This window comes from Cyprinus carpio, chromosome A11 (genome assembly GCF_018340385.1).
Source record: "Cyprinus carpio isolate SPL01 chromosome A11, ASM1834038v1, whole genome shotgun sequence".
Taxonomy (NCBI): Eukaryota; Metazoa; Chordata; class Actinopteri; order Cypriniformes; family Cyprinidae; genus Cyprinus; species Cyprinus carpio.
Window position 1 is genome coordinate 18,628,441 of NC_056582.1, and position 22,089 is coordinate 18,650,529.

At 35.8% G+C, this 22,089-nt stretch overlaps 1 protein-coding gene across 1 annotated transcript in view; it reads right to left on the reverse strand.

Annotated features, from left to right (window-relative positions):
* LOC109098709 (collagen alpha-1(VI) chain-like) overlaps positions 1–22,089 on the reverse strand; it is a 33,929-nt gene that overhangs the window by 11,119 nt on the left and 721 nt on the right. Inside the window, exons 2-25 of the mRNA XM_042766642.1 lie at positions 21,258–21,387; positions 20,288–20,488; positions 20,012–20,171; positions 18,643–18,756; positions 16,605–16,625; positions 16,485–16,505; positions 16,353–16,397; positions 16,145–16,198; positions 12,715–12,759; positions 12,581–12,607; positions 12,408–12,434; positions 12,277–12,321; positions 11,078–11,131; positions 9,725–9,787; positions 8,977–9,039; positions 8,729–8,782; positions 8,573–8,608; positions 8,370–8,432; positions 7,012–7,074; positions 4,810–4,872; positions 4,650–4,712; positions 4,503–4,553; positions 4,383–4,418; positions 3,393–3,455 (exon numbers count right to left, since the gene is read on the reverse strand). Of these exons, the coding sequence (XP_042622576.1) occupies positions 3,393–3,455; positions 4,383–4,418; positions 4,503–4,553; positions 4,650–4,712; positions 4,810–4,872; positions 7,012–7,074; positions 8,370–8,432; positions 8,573–8,608; positions 8,729–8,782; positions 8,977–9,039; positions 9,725–9,787; positions 11,078–11,131; positions 12,277–12,321; positions 12,408–12,434; positions 12,581–12,607; positions 12,715–12,759; positions 16,145–16,198; positions 16,353–16,397; positions 16,485–16,505; positions 16,605–16,625; positions 18,643–18,756; positions 20,012–20,171; positions 20,288–20,488; positions 21,258–21,387 (1,562 nt within the window). The remainder of the gene's footprint in view (positions 1–3,392; positions 3,456–4,382; positions 4,419–4,502; positions 4,554–4,649; positions 4,713–4,809; positions 4,873–7,011; positions 7,075–8,369; positions 8,433–8,572; positions 8,609–8,728; positions 8,783–8,976; positions 9,040–9,724; positions 9,788–11,077; positions 11,132–12,276; positions 12,322–12,407; positions 12,435–12,580; positions 12,608–12,714; positions 12,760–16,144; positions 16,199–16,352; positions 16,398–16,484; positions 16,506–16,604; positions 16,626–18,642; positions 18,757–20,011; positions 20,172–20,287; positions 20,489–21,257; positions 21,388–22,089) is intronic.

A 22,089-nucleotide genomic window follows, 5' to 3' on the forward strand; every position in this document is an offset into this window, starting at 1 on the left:
ATTTGTCTGCATTCAAGCATTTCAGTGGGCTTAAACAGATCACCCTTTACAACAGATTTAGTTCACAAACATCTGACAGCTTTGACCTAAATCTGATTTTCAGTTACAATAATTAATCCTAAAATTCGACATTAGTAACTTACAGCATCAGACGCGCGCACACTCACAAGATCTCCCGGTTCTTTCTTGTGAATTTAGTTCACTGGAGACTCGCACTAAACGGTTCATCTGAATCAGTGAGTTGTCGACTCGAGAACAGCTGCAATCGGATCATTCCAATTCGTGAATGAATCGTTGGTGCGATTTGTAAACCAATTTAACAGGTTCATTGAAAAGAATCAGTTCGTTCATGAATCAGACATCGCTTCTGCGTCTCGGAGCATGTGATATATTATAAAGAGTAACAATACGTTTTATGAAATGTAGTGAAGTAAAAGGTACGATTTTATGCTTTGGAATGCAGTGAAGTAAAAGTAAAAGTTACTCAAAATAAAACTACTCCAGTAAGTACAGATACTTGAAAAATTTACTTAAGTAGCCTACAGTCACGAAGTAAAACTTTGTTACTGTCCACCACTGCTCCTGTGATGGCAAAGCTGAATTTTCAGCATCATTACTCCAGTCTTAAGTGTCATATGATCCTTCAGAAATCATTCTCATATGGCGATAAAATTTTTGTGGAATCCGTGATACATGTTTGCAAGGATTCTTTCAACAAAAGTTCAAAAGAACACATTGTTTCCTTTGGATGGGCCAGTTGTCCAAGTCCAAAAGCACAAGTTTAATCCTTAATTTAAATTTGCTAAACATAAGAAACAGCAACAGCCTTAGTAAACACAGCCAATATCAGAAATCTGCAGGAAGGGTATACTCTATGTCTTTAATAGAAAGATCACCATGTGTAAACGGTTTACACACATCTGCTGCAAAATGTGTGTGGCATGTAAACATAAAGGCCTTTCTGGAGCCCAAACATCTGGAGTGTGCATTCTATCACTGCTCAACAAACAATCAAAAAACTAACTCTCTCACTATCTCTCTTTTCATGTAAGAAAGCAATCACTTTAAAATTAGAACATCATTTCTAAAGAAAGCCATGAAACCATGAAAAGCCAACAGCTGCAAAACAATTCTTCCACATATGCATGTCTCCACCACTTCCTTGGAGTTTTTGGTTAAGCATGGACACAGACAAACACAGTGATGAACAGCAAAGCAGTCTGGGCGTCAGATCACCAAAAATCGACTCCAGATGCCCGAAGATGAAAGACTGCGAGCATATGCATTAATTGCCATTGTGTCGGCTTGTACAACCACAATGAAGCGATGTAAAAATTAAACAAGAGCTCAGCGTTTGATATAAGCATGTTTACAGCTGACATTCACCTCGCCACTCAAGGTCATCTTATATTACAGGATATATCATGATGTCATTCTTTTTTAGTTGGAAATTCAAAGAAAATATAATAAAAACAATATAAACATATAAAGTCAACATTAATTACATTTTAACTACTGACATATTTCTATCATCCACAGTATAGCGTCATACTGCCCAGTCCCATAATACATACAGTATGTTCCAGATGTAAGGAAGTGACATAATGAACAGTATGGTGTGACATTACTCCATTACATGGACATGAAGTTCATGCTTTTGTCCTGTTGTACAATTTATTCCATTGGGATCCAAGTTTGGGGTCTTGGATTACAAAACAAACAGCTCAACATCTACCTGCTGATTAGATCAAATGTAAACCACTAAAGCGACGTCTAAGATGAAAACACTTTTATCTTAATTCTGAAGAACATGTGGGCCGTTTTCTCAAAAATTTGCACTGCAGAAGTGCAGAGCTAGACAACATAAACAACAATAACACACGTCATATCTTCAGTCAGTTCCCTGTCAAATCCCCACAGACTTCCATCTCCTGATGGGAATAAGCCTGAATGATGAATACACAGGATTAAACTCTTTGTTTTCAGGCTACTGGTGGTTTTTCTGACCACCCCAGATGGATGGGGAAGTTTATTTCCACTTGAGAATGATTGCATCTTTGAGATGTTTGTTCTTATGTGTGGGAAAAAAACAGCCATAGAAAAAGCTCAAGGACAATGCAACTTTATGGCCTTTTTCTCATCCGTTTTATTATCTGTCAAGAAAACAAAATTAAGTCTGACTGCTTAGAAAAGTATTATGATTTAAGGCATTATTCATGTATGTAGCACATTTGAAGTGCCAAAAATGTTACTTAAGAGTTAAATCATATACTATGTACTAGGAAGCACCACTAATAAACCTAAAAATGTACTAAATGGAAATTGCATTCTCTCAAAAGGAAGAGATAAATAAAGCATCTTGAACATGCAAGATTTTTACCAATAATGCCTCCACTACAACAAATGTCCTATAAGCTGTTCTAAAACAACATATTGAAACTAACCGGATAGCAGGAGTCTTCATTTAATAGACCAAATATAAAACTCTTTACCACAACTTCCACCATCTTAAATCAATCATCTGCAAAAAAAAAAGAGCCCTGTGTCCAAACTTGTGACTCTTTTGCAGCACACATAGTTTTGTGAGCGTGCTGGAGACCCATCTGTTGGACTGAAGTGTGTGGGGGCTGTTACAAAATGTAAACCAACTGAGGAATCTGGCTTTAAAAAAAAAAAAAGTTTTAAACATGGACTTCCAATGAATTTACCCTGTGTAAGTTTACTTGGGAAAAAGGAAAAAAACTTGGCTCTGATGTGATTTTCTCACAAAAAATAAAAAAAGGTAAAACAAAGTTCCTTAAGACTTCATTTCAAGCTGTTTGAAACTAAGGTGAATAAAAATACAGCCTTCTTAAAAGAGACTAGACCAGGGGTGCCCAAACTCGGTCCTGGAGGGCCGGAGTCCTGAAGAGTTTAGCTCCAACCCCAATTAGACACACCTGAAGCAGCTAATCAAGCTCTTACTAGTCATACTAGAAACATCCAGGCAGGTGTGTTGAGGCAAGTTGGAGCTAAACTCTGGAGGAGGCCCTCCAGGACCGAGTTTGGGCACCCCTGGATTAGACAATTAAACTTTGCTTCCTCGAATCCATGACAAGAAATACACAGCTGCCTGAACTCAACACTGAAGACGGCAACCAAAACTCTGAGAGAAGCTCCCTTGATTATAGTGCTATGGATATTGCTTAATTTGTATTGAACCCAGAACATTCCTTTAGAAGAGATGTATGAAAAACAGGTCGAAAGGGAAGAAAAACAGGAGAAAAGTGATATGCAAGATACGGAAAACTTGGACTACGAGACGAAGAGATAAAATGATAAAGAATGTAAGGAGAAAAGAAAGAAAAGAGAGTGAAACAGTCATGAGCACAAGTGCATCTAAAACGACTCACATCTGATCCAGGTTCACCTGGCTCTCCATCATCTCCCTTGGGTCCAGGGGTTCCTTTTCCACCCTTGAAAGTGAGAAGTTCAAGAAAGTGCAAGAGAGAAGAAGGGAGATTAGATAAGAGGAAATATCTTTGCTGTGTCAACTCATCAACCATCTCCTCTTGACATCTGGACTCACAGCCTCAGTCTGGACAATTTACATCTGCTAGGAATAATCTGTTGTGTTTCTATTGCGATACACAATCCCTGCCGTGAGACACACAATGCACTAACCCCTGATGAATCAAGACATTTGTGAATCAACAGTTAGGCATGCTAATAAAAACCACTAATAAATCACATTAATCATTCTCAATATTAACATCATCTTCCATATGGAGGCCATCGTTTAAATTGTAAATAATTTTGAATTTCATGATAACCACAGACGTGAATTATACGCTCAGTTGTGGAGTACAGGCATGAGGATATTTTCCGATTCAGTTTCTCCACAGGGATTAAAAAACAGCTCCAAGATAATTGACATAAAAAAAGTAAATACATAAATAAATCACAAGAGTATATGTATCTGATGAAGGAAAAAATTTACTTATTCACGCTCAAACTATTTAACTATGTTATTAATTATAATTAATAAAATATTAAGTGACTGATTATAAGTTTAAAGTTTCATGCAAAATATTCAAACATGAAAATATATAACTGTTTGAGAGTGGGAGATTTGATTACATCATTCTCAGTGATTTATGAGGTTTTTCAGCAACAGCAACTGTGATTAATGGCTCTCTGCAGATTGATTTGGCACTTGACTGTAAATATTTAAAAAATAAATAATTGAAATTAGCATATATCATTACCTAGCAAATTAAATATGTTACTCATTTTCAATCAAAATCAGTTTCTCAGTGGAAGCAATGAATGGGATTTTTACTTCTTGAACACTATTGGGTTGTATTCAAAATGGGATCTTCTGTAGGGTTCAGGATACTTACAGGTGATCCTGGATCTCCCCTGGGCCCAGGATAACCCTAAAACGACACAAACACACACACTTAAACAATACAGATTCTGCACTGAATATGTTTAATAAATTGGGAGGTCTTCTACAGTACCTGGAAGCCATGGCAACCCACGGTTCCATTTCCTGGTGGTCCATCTTCACCCTTAGCAGGTAAAAGAAAAAATAAATTGGTTACAGCAATGGACAACTGCCTTTGGTTAGTTAAAACCAGTTCTGAAGATCAACAGGATTAACTCACCCTCTCTCCCATCAGGCCTCTGTCTCCTGGGGCCCCTTTGATTCCTCTGGGCCCTTTTCCTCCCTAAAGCACAGACATGCAACATGGGAAATGTAGATCAGTCAAAGATGCAGCAATAGATCAGGTCGAAAGGTATTCTAGAGTAGTTAACCTTACCCACCTCTGGCCCAGTAGGACCTTCATCGCCACGGTAACCTGGTGCCCCTGTCCTTCCTATCTCGCCCTGTGAGAAATGGGGAATAATTATATTCCTGAAGGTATTCAAATATATTAGGATCCCTCTTTTGGGGTTAAAAAACACTCTTAAGCCAGCCAGCTAGTCTCCCAATCTTAAAAAGACCCAAAACCCTTTTAAAAGAAGCCAACAGGCCAGTCTGACCTCACCATTTTTTTTAAATGAATTTAAATTTAAATTCATGAAATTAAATTTACAAAATATCTTTGTGGAACATGATCTTTACTCAATATCCTAATGATTTTTTGCATAAAAGAAAAATCAATCATTTTGACCCATATGTATTTTGGCTATTGCTACAAATATACCCCAGTGACTTAAGACTGCTCTTGTGGTCCAGGGTCACATACGTAACATTTATAACTATTTTTAAATGTATTTTTTATTTATTAATTAATATATATATATATTATGATATTATATTATATTCTAATATTATATATATATTGATACAATTAACATGTATATACTAATAAATATTACAATATATTATTATTATATTATTGTGTAATATTTATTTTATTAATTTAATGTAACAATATTTTACAATAAACTGTAGTGTAAAGGTGGAGGATAAAAGTCAATCAAGAGTCAAGGGCGTGGACACTCAAGACAGAGCCATTCATAACAACATGACCACATATTGGAATCATACAGTTATCTAACGTTTAGCTTTTTGCTCGCCTTAAAAATCTGTGTCAGTGCCTAAAAATATACTTCTTTCCCATCCCACCCACTCAAACTCTACTGGGAAATACCTCCGCCATGACAAAACCAATAGAAAAATGCGAGCTCACTTAGAGTTACTCATAGTGAAAATTAAAACTCATGATTCGCTGGCAATGTCAAGCACAAAAGTGAGCATTTGGGATAACAGCAGTCCTCAGTAGTCACTAATAAAGATTATGAAAGAGCCTTAAGTGCAGCTGGGCTGCAAAATGGCTGTTTTTGAGAAACAACAGATGACTGAGAAAACCATGAAACTGAGGGCACGCACATGCTCAAAATACCCTCACGTAAGCTACACAGGAAATTTAGAGGCCTGAGAGGCAACGGAAATTTGTTGGTCTGTTTGCAGTTGGGCTGGCAGATTACAAGAGCTGTAGAAAGAAGTCAAGTGCCGACAGAACTAACATACATGGAGTTCTGTGATGCAGCTGGTGATGTTGTAAGCCTCAAGAATCCAAGGTCAAAATCTCAATAGGTTAGTTTGTTTCAGGTCTGACATGTATAATCACTCTCAATGTCCTTCCTAAAGCTGAAATATTCTAATCAATGTTACTCAACGCCTAAAACTAGCCAAACCCGTTGATTGAGACAAGAATTTTTAAACACATTATGCACATGTGGTCACTGCTAAAAAAAAAAAAAAAAAAAAACTCTAGATGGTGTCATGAAACTCTAGATGGTGCAGGCCGATTGGTCCTGACTCAATCTGATATAATCACGTCATTATACACACGACGCAGCAGACTGGTATTTTTTTGCATCAGCAGCCAATGAGCTTGCTGCTCAACATTCAAATACTTGGCCAGTGTCTGCCATAGCAGTTTGCAGCACGCTTCAGAAAGCCTCTACCTTCCCCAGCTCTACCTGTATAGATCTGCTATGCATAATTTTACATATATTATATGTGCAGGGTACTCTCATATATGTTATATGTGCTGCATGCTCACAGCAGTAAGTTCAGGTATTTGCTCTGCTGAGAGCTGTCATGACAGAACTATAAGTACTTACATATTAAACAATCTAAATCAATCACCAGTGGTGGAAGAACTTACAGCCTAAATGAGTTTCAGACACTCAGTCAACGAAAACAATGTTTTTTCTCCATTTCTTTAACCGATGAAGTTTTGGTTCCTTGCCATTGTCGCCTTTGGCTTGCTTAGTTGGGGACGCTTTAAGTTATTTAAGAGTGAACTGGATGATGACATCACTGAATCATCAATGAACTGACTTTAGCTGGAAAAACGACTCTTTGTTTTTGTCCTCTTGCATTATTGACAAATTATTTTCCTGTTTGACACTGCAAAGCTGCTTTGACACAGTCAGTTTTATATAAAGCGCTATATAAATAAAGGTGACTTGACTCCACTTGACTCATAATGGTTTTCGTTACTCACTCACCGGCTCTCCATTTGGCCCTGCTGATCCCTCACGTCCTTGTTCACCCCGGGGCCCAGGTTCACCCTGCCAGAGATAAAAGTCCACATTCAATTCACATCATTTGTAAACATCATTTTTTTCTTGGGTGCATAAACACCTAAGGCTTAAAGCTGGGGTATGTATTTTTTCAAAAACACTTTAGAAAACCGAGTCGGGCCGAGTACCAAAACAGACTTGTAGCCTGTTCATTTGTATAACATTTAGATAACAGCACAAAAGGTTGTGGGATTTATTTATTCGATTCCCAGGGAAACACATGTTAGGGAAAAAAATAAAACCTTAACGAAAATAAAATAGCTTTGGATAAAAGCGTCTGCTAAATGCATAAATGTAAATGTAAATAAATGTAGCCAATCAGCCTTAAGGGGCGTGTCTACTCATGATGTGGAGGAGAGAGCGCTCAGTGAGTGCACAGGATGGACATTAGCCGAGCCGAGCAACGACAGAAAGATAGAGAACAAAATAGGGCTCACAATAAGGCAAGAAGTAGGATCCGTGTAAATATCGGATCAGCTTTTCAGTGCTGGAGAGAACTCAAGGAGCGGGAAGGCCTGCGATCGGACGCTGAGGTTGCTTTGTTTCCTCTCGATAGTTGAGTAACACTGGTTTTGCTTTGTTTTTACAGAACTAATATATGCTGGCTTTTGCTTTAATATGCTCTTGTGTCATGTTCGCTTGTTTGTTTATTTACAACTGTATTGTCATTCCCTTCAGCTATGATAAAAAATACATTGATTTCCACACCCTATAAGCCTGGAGCATCTAAACCTCCTCCTCTGTTTCAAGCATCAGCTCCCAAAGTGTGTCCGAAATGTAAGATAATATGTTTAATACAGCAGATTCCGGCTTAATCGTTGCCTGGGTTTCGTACGTATGTGTGGGGCGGAGCTATCAAAATAGGGGCGAGACTCTTTTGGGGTAGGGGCGTGTTTGTTTTGGTGATTTGAAATATCAACATTGACTACCAGAAATCACTTACCCCACCTTTAAACTGTCATAGCAATTTATCGAACAGAACATGCATAATTAATACCTTATAAATTTGTTTAAAAACGGACATTATGTATATCTGTGCATATGTGTCAGATATGTTTCATTTATGAAAATGTGAATTTGTTTAACAAGAGAGTCATTAGAGCAATTTCACTTATTAGTTAGAATACTTAAGTCAACATGAAATCAAAATGAAACCAATTTACTTTCCTGTGAGCATTTCATTTGTGTGTTATTTCAATGAGAAAAAAAAATAATATTTTTTTTACCATTGTGTTTGGAAGGGATGTATTGTGGGATATTTTCTAAATGTGACATATACTCACAGGGTCGCCTCTGGGCCCTCTGTTACCACGGGAACCTTGTTCACCTTTCTCACCAGGTGTACCCTGTAATAGAAAAACACATCCGTTCAGATCGCCTGCATATATAAAAATTGCAAAAAAGACCTACATCTGCAAACAGCATGAAATACACCCATTCACACGTCAAGCTACTGAGATAGAAGTAAATATAAATGCTTGAATACTCTTTCTCCTCTTGGGCCATCTGGTCCTGGTAGACCCTAAAAAGATCAAAGAAACTATTAGATAATAGTAAGAGCAGGTCTGTCACACATTACTACATTGCATGTTTAGAATCCAAGTCTTAAAAAAAGTGAAAAAAAGAGAGTAAGAACGCTTACGTCATCTCCTCTCTCCCCTTTATCGCCATTGGGACCACGAGGACCCCTTTCTCCCTGAAACAACAAACAATGGGATTGCAGATAAGCCAATGTCCTTTAAAACGAGTTATAATGTAAAAACCCATAAAGTCAAATAACAGCGCAAGTAAATCATAACTAACCTATGTCAAAGGTTATGTTACATTTACCAGCCAAATAAAAGTCATGACATAAAACTATATTTAATGCAAGATCAAAATCCTCTGTACCTTCACCCCTGAAACCCCATAGTTTCCAGGTCTTCCGGGTTCACCGTCTCTGCCAGGATCTCCCTGAAATCAAACCCAGAAGATATGTTTCTAAAGATGTTTTACTGCTTGAAATTACTCATTATAAGGTTATGGTTAAGGTTATCACAAATTATATCTCTTTAAGAAAACCGTCGAGTCTTTAGCGTCTCAGATGTTTTCCTGAGAAAATGTCTATGTCTCAAATTGTGCTCAGATTTGCCAAAATAACGTTGGCAGACCAAAATCAGAGATCTTAGTAAAACTTGTAATTATCAACAAATTTCCCCAAGGATGGAATTTTTTTTTTTTTTTTTTGCGCTTCAGCAAGGATGCATAAAATTGATCAAAATTGACTGTAATATAAAATAAAAGCTGTTCTTTTGAATCTTATATTTATTAAAGAGTCTTGAAAAAAATCTATCACAGTTTCCACAAAAATATTAAGCAGCACAACTGTTTTCAACGCTGATAATGCTAAGAAATTTTTCCTGAGCACCAAGTCAGCATACCATCACAGGAATAAATTACATTTGAAAACATATTAAAATAGAAAACAATTATATTTTAAATTGCAATAATATTTCACAATATTTTCTGTATTTTTTTTTTTTACTTTGATCAAATAAATGCAGCCTTGATGAGAATAAGAGACTAAGAGCTCTTGTTGATGTCTGATCTTGATAACTTAATCTAAATTAAACATCAGCCTTTCATTCTTATCCCTTACTCTTTGTCCTTTGGGTCCATATTGCCCGGGATCTCCTTTAGGACCTGGATCTCCTTGCAAGCCCTACCAGATGAAATAAAAAAATCTTTATGAATAAAGGAGAAGAACATACAACCAAATATCCTACTTTTCTTTTAGTATATTCTTTACTACAGAATGTAAACAAAGTACAAACACTGTGCAGAGTTGTGAGAGCAGCTTGGATGTCAAATTTAGTAAATGTTTGGCTGTTCATGAGGCAAACATCCCATGTCCTGGTCTCCAGATGCAGGCTGAGTAAAAACAGCTGCTCATTAAACTGACTGACAAACTGCTCAGCCTATGAGCATTGCTTAAAGGGCCGGGAACATCTACAGCCGGGAACATCTACAGACCTAGTGAGGTGATGTTTTATAGGCGAATGAGAGACAACTTCTCAGCCAATTAGATTCTGATATCTAAACTTGTAGATCTATAACTTAATCTATAAATCTCAAATCCATCTGGATCAACAGAAGCTCAAATGCATCTGGATCAAAGTAATATAATGTAAACATGCAAACATGCAAATCATCTGATAGTCAGTCATGAACACGCAAAAGCCCTGTACACACTTACTTTAAATGAGTACAAGTATAAAACCTGCTACAAATTTCATCCTATATACATATATATATATATACATATATATATACACACACACACCACACACACACATATATACATATATATATATATATATATATATAGAATTTTTTCATCCTATAAGTATATGTATGCACAAAAGGAACATCTGGTGAACAAATAAGATTTATAAAAAGATATTTTTACACTCTAATCTTTGCAAATTTCTTTTTTAAACCCCAGTTAGCAGATTTATAAACATACATGCACATGTCTAATCAGCTACCCAGTGTCTTTGCCTATAATAAACATATATGGAGTTAAAATTGTTTAATCATGCATGACCTCATCTGCATATAATCTCCACTTGCATGTTGTCATCCACACATGTGATACTAATGCATTTAATGGTACAAGAAACTAGAAATATAGGAGATAATATGGATTGTAAATGCTGTTTTGCTAAAAATTATTTTCTTCATACACTGTATATTTGGTCTTTTTTCCCTTAGTAAAAATACCTAAACATCCTTTAAACAAAATACTGTAACTTTAAATGCTTTCCTTAAATACTTTCCTTAATACAAATTAAATGCAATTAAGTTTTTAATAATATAATATAATATTTAGAATATTAAAATGAATATATAGCTTGATCATGACTACCTCTGATTTAATTATGGCTTGTCCATGGTTAAAAAAGTGCAATCCCCTTAAAATGACATATTTTTGACAGATAATAGTACTCACATTTGGCCCTGGTGACCCTTTGCAGCCTGGAAAGCCTGGGAATCCCGGCTCACCCTATGAAATATAATACAAACACACAAAACATAAACACTCTTCTTCCTCAATTACCTCAAAGGTGACACCATGCAAAGAAAGAGTGAAGAAATAAAGTACTAAGGAAAGACATTACAAATCAAGATTGCATGCAATGGATACCGAAAATAACAACAGAAAAAAAAGAAACATATTGTAAATCACACTGAGTTTTACTGTGAACTCAGATGTATCATAAACAGATGAAGTAGTGAGTCAAGGGACAGTGACTTCTTGAGTGGAAAATACCTTGGAAAGAGTTAAAGTACAATGTTGAGAGCTAATTGAGGAGCAAATCGACTCAAGGATGAAGAAGTGGTGAAGTCAAGGGTCAGAGACACAAGACTAGGATGTTTTCCCAAAGGGCAGAAACAATTTAGAAGAGACAGAAATAAAAGCAGAAGTGTCAAGAAAACAAGAAAGATGGCCATGCAATGTTTTCGGTATCTATTATTCACATACTGTTAACCTGAAATCTGACACAGGATGCCAGAGAAAGCAGCACAGGAAGATGAGAGAGAAATAATGATCAGCAGTGTATTATTTGTCATCCTCATGTAATTTCACATCGGCTTGAAACTCTTGTTTAACATAAAATGAGTTATTTTGCAGAACATTGACACTGCTTTTTTCTGCACAGTGAAAGTGAAATTTGTGCACTATATATTCCAAATTTTCCAAAGGCTATCTGATAGCTTTGCATGAAGGAAAAGCCTAAATGTAAAGCATTACTAAAAATCCTTGAACTATTATTTGTTAATTTTACACCAATCTCCACTGTCATCCCACTTGGCGAGTGACTGTCCATGAAACTGAAAAATATGGAAGGTCTGAAAACTATCAGAAGATTTTCTGATTTAAATAGTCTAGTTTTCAGTCTCTTTAAAATATAGTCATATAAGCCATTTCATTCACACTTATGATCTTTTGAAGTCATCCTTAGACCTTGATGATCCCTGACTCCAATCACTCTTAATATATGGGAAATAGCAGCAACTATTATGCAAAATTTCTCATTTTTGGTTCATTGAAGAAGAAAATTTATACAGGTTTGATAAATTTTTAGGTGCACTATCCCTTTAAAATGGTATTTTTGTATCATATAGGAAGAGGACATAAGCACTTACTTTACGTCCATCGACACCATCAAGACCATGATGACCTTTGTCTCCCTAAAAGTAGGAATGGGATTCAATTCAGCATGATAAACAACTGGCAAAACTAAATATTTAAAGAGAATGCTAATAGATAAGCTCACCTTGAAACCTTTATGACCTCTATCTCCCTACAGATAAAACACAAGTGTATTTGTGACGTTTCGCAGTTCCAGAATGAATTATGAGATAAAATAATCAACTGGAGACTCTTAGAATGTGCTTTTGATAAAAAAAAATGTCTGTCGAATCAGCAAGGAATCTCTGTCTCTTTTACCTTATAACCTTTTATTCCTTGGTCTCCCTGGAAGGAAAGGAAAAAAGTATGGATTATCGTTTCAGCAAGAGTGCACAAATCAACTGTAATATCGACAGAACGTAAACATTTGTGAGAGAGAGTGGAAGACAGACCTTCATTCCTCGGTAACCGACTGGACCGGGATCACCAGTACGTCCCTAATAGGTGAAGGAAAGAAACATCAGAGAGAATGCCAAAAATAATTTTGCTGGATATGGTAGTTCTATAAGTAACTAATGCAGAGATATTTGCTAATATGGCTGCCCTGAAACCTACATTGACAATATCAACAGGCCTTAAGTGAGGATAAATAAGGATAAAGCCAGATTAAAGTCTGAGATTGTATCTTTAACCAAAATATTCCTACATGGCTTTATGGGGTCAACTGTATGCTGTGATTATTGTTACAGTATATCTACACAATCAGCGTTTGCTGTCAAATAATAGAATAGCTGGCTCAGTCACCATTTGCTGTTTAATAGCATAGCTGGATGCTTCCCAGTGTGCTTCTTTTATGACACTTCCAAGGACTACATTTCGGAAGACATCCTTACAAACATAGTAAAACTGTATGCATGTTTTTAGACTGGAAGTCCACCAGCAATTTCAGAGAAAAAACACATTTTAACAGATCGTTGAAATCGTAACAGCTGCAGAAGATGAAAGACCTCGGAGTCAGTTGAGAGTTTTGCTGTGATTGGATTATCAACAAAGAAATCCAGGGACACATGGAACATTTATTTGACACAATGATCTCATAGCCATATGAAAAGTATTAATCAGCACAATAATAGGCACATACAATTGACTTTTTACCTGAAAGCTGTATATTTTTACTTTATTCTGAAGGTGCGGACATATTTACTATTCTTCAACAAATTTTTGTGGGCAAAATCCATTCATTGTTCAGATCTGAAAGCGCTCTTTATTAATTACAAGCCGTTCTGTTTCCCGTTGGGAGTTTCACTCGTTCATTCTCGTTAGTGTTAGTGAGCTCAGCTTTACAGAAACTCGCTGATCAGATCACAGAGACAGAACAACAACACCCGGACTCTGTTTTAATCATTCTTGGGGACTTTAATAAAGCAAATCTCTCCTGTGAACTGCCAAAATACAGACAGCACATCACATGTCCCACCAGAGACAGTAATATATATTGGATCACTGTTACACCACAATAAAGTATGCATATCACTCTGTTCCACGGGCAGCTTTAGGACTCTCTGATCACTATTTGGTTCATCTTATACCGACCTACAGGCAAAAAATAAAATCAGCTAAACCTGTGTTAAGGACTGTAAAAAGATGGACTAATGAAGCAGAGCAGGATTTACAAGCTTGTTTTGACCTCACTGATTGGAGTGTTTTTGATGCTGCTGCCACCGATCTGGACGAGCTCACATAGAATTTAACACCATATATCAGTTTCTGTGAAGATATGTGCATTCCTACCAGGACTCATCTAACTTACAACAACGAAAAACCATGGTTCACTGCAAAACTCAGACAGCAACGTCAGGCCAAAGAAGATGCTTACAGGAAGGGGGACAATGTCTTGTATAAACAGGCCAAATACACACTGGAAAAGGAGATCAGAATGGCAAAGAGGAATTATTCTACTTCCTTCGCCAGCTGAGGAAGATCAACCTGCCACAGGAGCTGCTGAAACAGTTCTACTCCGCCATCACTGAATCCGTCCTCTGCACTTCAATATCTGTCTGGTTCAGCTTGGCTACCAAATCTGACCTCAGAAGACTACATAGGGTAGTCCGAACTGCTGAGCGAATCATTGGTACAACCCTCCCTTCTATTCAAGAACTGTTCTCATCCAGAGTGAGCAAAAGGGCTGGCAAAATCACTCTGGACCCCTCACATCCAGCACACTCCCTCTTTGAACTGTCGCCATCTGGTCGACCAGACACAGGAACAGTTTCTTCCCTCAGGCAATCCATTTCATGAACACTTGACAATAACTGTGGAACACACAACACTATTTATACACTTATTTATCTAACACACATACTTAGTCTACACTTCAAATTTGCACATAATATACCTATACTAACAAAACTGTCTATTGTAATATAACTGCACATACCACTGTCAATTTGTATATTGTTATTCCTTACTTACTTGTTCTATTTTTTATTCTTTTATTATCTGGGTTTTTGTTCTGTCACTGTCATTCTGTTGCACTGCGGAAGCTTCTGTCACAAAAACAAATTCCTCGTATGTGTAAACATACCTGGCAATAAAGCTCATTCAGATTCATTCTTCATTCTGAAATTGCATATTTACCGAATCTACCTGTACACAATCAGGAATTTTTATTAGGGTGAAAGATTTCCTCATGCAGATTTTGCAGCGAATTGGTGTTGATCATGCATATGTGACCCTGGACCCCAAAACCAGTCTTAAGGCGCTGGGGTATATTTGTAGCAATAGCCAAAAATACATTGTATGGGTCAAAATTATTGGTTTTTCTTTTATGCCAAAAATCATTAGGATATTAAATAAAGATCATGTTCCATGAAGATATTTTGTAAATTTCCTACTGTAAATATATTTAAACTTAATTTTTGATTAGTAATATGCATTGCTAATATGCATTGCGATTTTCTCAAAAAATTATTTTTTTTTTTGCACCCTCAGATTCCAAATATTTAAATAGGTGTATTTCGGCCAAATATTTTCTTATTCTAACAAACCATACATCAATGGAAAGCTTATTTATTCCTCTTTTAGATGATGTATAAATCTCAATTTCGAAAAATTTACCCTTATGACTGGTTTTGTGGTCCAGGGTCACATATTTGCTACATTGACCAACAGAAAGCTTCTTGGTTTGAAAGTGATTTTGTGTGAGCGGTGCTTCATACAGTCCATCTCTACACTATCGACAATAGACAATGGACCTTTTTTACTAATGCTAATGTGACTGCACCTTTAGTACACAGTGTAAAGCCCATTCACACCAACAATAACTATAATGACATCTATAACGATAACTATATTAGCATCCACTTCAAGGCATGATTTTATTCCGTTTATTATAAGTGTGCCGTGCAGTTTTGCCATCTGCCCTTTAAATGATTGAGCTTTTTAAAGATCTTAAGGATTCTGATTGGCTGTCAGTGTTTTGTAAAATTGTTCTGAAAGTGATTACAATGATACTGTTTCTCTGTGTTTTTAAAACTTTGACTTGTAAATGGGCTTTTAGATGTGAGTAATGACACCTCACTTCTATTAAATCTGTAAAACATAAACTAGATTCTTTAGAAAATTGTGATTTTTTTTGGTATCTAATCGTCTACCAGCTGAAAATCATAGGTCGAAAAGTTCTGTGCCGAAGTTTAATACTTAAGCTTAAGAGTTTTTAAAAAAAAACCTTACATCTAAATATGAGCAAGTTCAGCATTACAATTGATCCCGAGTGTTTTCTGGATCAGAAAGAAAGTGGAGGAGCTCAGAAATTTCAGATTTACTCCTACAAACACCCACTATCACTTCTGAACAGGAGCATATCTAAAAGCAGATGCTTACCGGAGGTCCATAATCTCCTTTCTCTCCTGGCATGCCTGGTCTTCCAGCCTCTCCCTGCAGAAAAAGAAAAGGTTAGGCCACAGTTATCTGTGCATGCTGAGAGTGAATTAAACATGAATACTTGTAACATTTCATAGGAATAAACAGGTGCTTTCTATGCATATAGATGAAGAAGCAACATAAAGATCTAATTCTTTTTAATACTCACTCTTTGTCCTGGGTCACCAGGTGGTCCCGGAACGCCATCAGGGGCCTGTGAAAATATTGCATAAAACATTGAGAAACAGAAAATATTCATACAAGATCTGTTTGAATGGATTAGACAAGTGATGTTACTTACGTGGCACTCAAAGGAGCAGCACTGAAAGAAAAGATTAAGACGACATGATTAATATCCTAATGTACAAAATAAAAATGAGTATTGCATTAAATGTGCAAAAGCAATGGAAAAGCCACATACCACATCCTTTGTTTCATTTGTCTAGAATGAAAATCAAAAAAAGGGGAGAGGACAACATTAGATAAAATGTACACACAGAATTGTTATTTTTACATATTATTTTTTATTTTGATAAGATTGCCACTGTTAGATCACATATCTCAATTCCCTTTGTTGATCCATCTATCACTAGCATATGCTCTGCCGGTTTTAACCAGTTTGAGCCTGTGTCGCTTTCTTTTTTGAGAGATATTATTGGTAAAATGAAACCATCTGCTTGCTGCATGGACATTGTCCCTCCACATTTTTTAAAAAGTGCTTTTGAAACCATTGGACCAAATATAAAAAAATATTGAGCCACTGACTCAAGTGATTATGCTGTTCTCTTGCTTTGAGAACTTACGCCTGTATTTGACACGGTAGGCCTTAAGATCTTGATTTCCTGCTTAGATCATTGTGTTGGGATTAAGGGTACTGTTTGGAGTGGTTTAGATTTTATTTGTACTTATTTGACAGAAGTTTTTCTGTCCGCCTTGAGGATTTTGTGTCTTCTTCGGGATCCCTCTCTTGCTGAGGTTCCTCAAGGTTCTATTCTTGGGCCTATCCTGTTCTCTTTATATTTGCTTCCCTTAGGGTCAATTTGTAGGAAGTATGGCATCTCATGTCATTGTTATGCACACAACACAAACCTCCATCTAAACTTAAAAATGAAAAATCCAAAGCACTAATCACTAACTTTCTACTATATATTAAACATTAAACCCCTTAAACCTTAAAAGTTCAATGAAGAAAAGACAGACGTTGTGGTATTTGGGTCCGGGCATGCTCGTGATTCTTCTTATCTGGATCTTGGTGCTTTAAAAAGTCTAACCCAACTTAAAAAAACTTCAAAAGAGTTATACATATTTTTATTTAGACTCGCCTCTTTTCTGTCTTTTAATGACTTCAAAAGAGTTATACATATTTTTATTTAGACTCGCCTGGATTACTGTAATGCCCTTTATGTGGGTATTAGCCAGGCCTCCCCAGTAGGTTTGCAGATGGTACAGAATTCTGCCACTTGTTTGTTAACAGCAACGTGCAAGCAAGAACATAGTGTGCCAATAGTGGCCTCCTGTTCATTTTAGAATTGATTTTAAGATTTTGGTTTTAGTATTTGAATCGCTAAATGGACTAGCACAAAGACATCTTTCTGATTTAATACAGTTACGTACTCCACCTTGTGCTGAGCATTTACTTTTGGTTGTTCCTCGAACAAGGCTGAAAACTAGGGCGGACTGTGCTTTTGTAGTGACAGCCCCAAAACTTTGGATTAATTTGCCTCTCCATGTTAGGCAGGCCCAAACACTTTCTGCTTTTAAATCTCGTCTCAAAACTAATTTCTACTCTTTGGCATTTAACACAGTATGAGAGCAGGTTTTATGATTGTTTTTGGTCTTATGTTTGTTTTTGTGTGTTAACTGTTTTAAATTGAGGATGGTAAACACTTTTTTTTTAAGTGCTTTATAAATAAATGTTGACTAAAAAAAATCATAGGGGGGGGCACACTAAGCTCATGTGTTCAGTGAAATGTGGATTTAAAAAAATTAATAAATCCTCATTCACATTTAGCAATATACACTACCATTCAAAAAAAAGGGGGGGGGGGGGGGGGCATGTCAATATTATCAAAATTGAAAACAGTTGTGCTGCTTAAAAACAGTATTATTTAGGATTCTTTAATGAATAGAAAGTTCAAAATAACATCATTAATTTGAAAAGGAAATCTTTCGTTAAATGATTGTATTTAAAGAAAGAAATTGTAAGAAATTGTATTAGAAAAAAATTTACTAACCCCGCAAAACATTGATTGGTAGTGTAAATAGTTCAAGGTACACTTCATGTTTATGCCAGTGTAATCTTTTCTCAAATAAACATTTAATCATGCAACTTCAAGCAAAGTTTCTTAATTCTTTTTCTTCAGGCAATTCTAAATGTGTTTGGGTCAGTCCGACCCATAAATCCACAGGACAATCATGTGAACATCCTTGTTGTGGTGAGTTTGTGTTACGACACTCACAATCATGCCGATGATGGTGTCTATAGTGGTCGAGTGAGAGGAGCGGGTGCTGTCTGCAGCAGTGAAGTTCTGTCTGTAGTTTATATCTGTGGCAATGATAGAGAGTCTGGTGTCCTGAGAAAACAATTGAAAGAAAAGGGAAACATTACTGCTTGTCCAAATACATTTGCATGAGACAAAAAAAATCTCTTTCTCACCAAAAACATCACATGTATATTCTTGTGTGGCCAGACTTTTGACCACCGGTTTGTCTACTCCACACTGCTGCTTATTATAGTCTCCCACTTACGTAGAAAAAAATATGTCTGATTTATTGCTAAGTTGCAGTTTTCTTATATTGTTTATATATATAATGTGTGAGTATCATAATTGATGCATCAGGCTTCTTTAATGGCTCATATGATATGACAGAGGAGAACATGGAGCTCAAATCAGTTTCATTCAGAGCCCAAACAGAGTAAAAATATGCAGTTTGGTTCAGTTACTGATATATTTTTTAATTGTGATTGTCACTCCCAATAACTCCCATTGTATCTCCCACTGTATCTCCCAATAATACAGTCAAACCAAAATTTATTCAGACACCTTCAAAATTTCGCACATTATCACAGTTTATTTGCTATAGTTCAGAGAATGGTTATAAAATATGTCAAGAACTTGACAAGAGAATTAAGCTGTGTCAGAACAAATTCATCTTGATAATGTCAGATAACAAGTAAGCAAAACCTGGTCAGGTCAAAGTGTCTGACTCATTTTTGGTCCACTGTATGAAGAATTTTTGGGTATAATATGTCACAGTTTACTTTAATTTGCTGTCCTCACCTACATAAATGAACAAAAGTGTCCTGCACCCACTAGTAAAAAAAAATATCAAAAAGTATATCTGGTGTCTGAATAATTTTTGGTTTGACTGTATGTCTTAGTAAAATGATATTTAAATGCTTAGTTTTATGATCAAAGCTCTGTAGTATTGTGGGGGGCAAAACACATATAATGCAATGCAATACAATGATAATCAAGAAATGGATAAATAAATGTTCCTCTAAAGCCTGATAGATCACATTTGATTTTTTTTACATGATTTTTCTAAAAAAAAAAAAAAAACCTTAATAATAATAATAATAATAATAATAATAATAATAATAATAATAATAATAATATACCAAGAATACCTTTCATTTTGGTTTAATTGAACTGCATCTGGTGGTCTAGAGACTGAGCTTACTTTTTATGCAAAATGGTCTTTAAGTAAAGCCACACAGTATCTACCTAAAAAACCATTGTATGCTTCTATCGTATATGTATACATGTCAGAAAGTGTCATGCAACGCACTTCAAATCCAAGCAGCATCTGTTATTTGCACGGTACCTCCTGGTCAGGTGAGATGGCCACAGCGAACACTTTGATAGCGTGTTGTCGTGCCTCATTGGTAGCCTCCTGGATCCCACCACATGGCTCCTTGTAGCCAGTCAAAGGGTGACCATCCGTGACAACCACAATGTACTTATTCTCATGATAATGGGAACCCCTGCAGGCAGATGCATGTGGCTATTTACACACAATGTGACATGCAATGGCTATTTGTAAAATATTACATTTTAAAATGCATATGCAGTTTTAAGTAATGCCAAAAAATGTACATACGCTTTGATTAGCTCAGCGATACCCTCCTTGATGGCACAGTCAGTGTACGTTCCTTTGCCGATGTAACTGATTCTGTCTATAGCAGCCTTCAGCTCAGAACGTTTTTCTTTCAGGTCAACTAACCCACTAACCAGCTCGATGTCGTCACTGTAGTGCAGCGCTCCAGAGTTCCAAGTCAAATCGCGACTACATGGTTGTGGTCTGGCAACAACACAACAGATATGATCAAATTAAATTTGTAGCAAAGCAATAAAGTAAAAATGTACTCATTACTAAAGGTGCACTAAAAAAACATTTGTTTGCTGGCTGATACAACAGTACTGACCAAAGTTATTATCATTAACTAACTAAAATGAAACACTGAATAAAGCCTAAATAAATTATAAAGATTAAATGCCTTGGTTAGTAACTGAAATGAGTTTAAGATGAAGCAGTAAAATTACTAAGTGAATATAAATTAAAACTAAACCAGAACTAAAACTAAAATAATAATAATAATAATAAATGAAACCTAAATAGTAATAATAAAAATGACAAAACACGTGACAAAATTACTAAAAAGTCAAATTAAAATACAAACTGAAAATATAAAGCTGATTAAATATATATATATTATATATATATATATATATCTATATATATATATATAATATATATATATATATATATATATATATATATATTTAAAAAAAAAAAAAAAGCTAAATAACACAGGTACCTTCATTTCTTGACAGTATAGAAGGATCACACAATTAGAAGAAAGCGAATAATATTGTTTGGCCAGGTCACGTGATCTCAATATGGCAGCCACCCAAGGGAGGCTCCATTCAATGAATCGCATTTTCTAGGATATACATTGTGAAACTTTTAAAGCATATTCTAGATATTATAAAAATTGATAAATACAGAATTTCTTGGTCAAAGGATTTACAATATCTCAATCAGAATATGTAATTTAATGATAGCATACTGGTCTTCCAGCTGATCGATGAACAGCTTAGTGAAGGACTTGATCTGGCTGATGTAAAACTCTGGTGGTTTGGATCTGAGGGCCACACTTTCAGATGTGTCCAACACGAAGAACAAGTCCACAGGACACTCTGCAGGAAGACAGGAGCAGAATCACGAAATGATTAGTTCTTTTTGAGTCTAGTCTATCAGGTTTACGTAATTAAGGTAAAAACATCAGCTAAAAAGCTTCAAATGTAAGTTTGCATGAAAATAGTTTTGTAAACAGTAGCAATGCCTTCTCATGTTCATGATGCTATATAAATATTAATTTTCAAGGTTTACTGACTTTCATTTATCACTTCCTAATCATGATAATCACGGTTAGTTAGGAAACTAATGAGCTCCCCCTATTGGTTGCTAAGAAAGTTGTTGCTCCACTATCAACCTGAGAAATTAGCATGATCTGACCCAAACCCTGCAGTCATGTGACATCACAGGTCATTCGAATACAGCATTAAAGTGTTTGAGATACTATATACAGGTATGTACAGATGGCAGATGAATCCAGGTGTAAAATATAAAAGAAACAGCATCAAATGTCATAAAATGTTTACCTAATCATAAAAAAGCTCAAAATCCATCTCTTTGGAATAGTTAGATAAGATTTACCCAATTAATATATATATATATATATATATATATATATATATATATATATATATATATATATATAAACATTTTTTTTTCTTACAAAGCTCATATTATATAAGAAGAATCTATAAAAAAAGGCCTTTCTTGCAAAGAAATACAAGGTTATCCAAAATCATAAATTGCATCACTATCCTGATTTC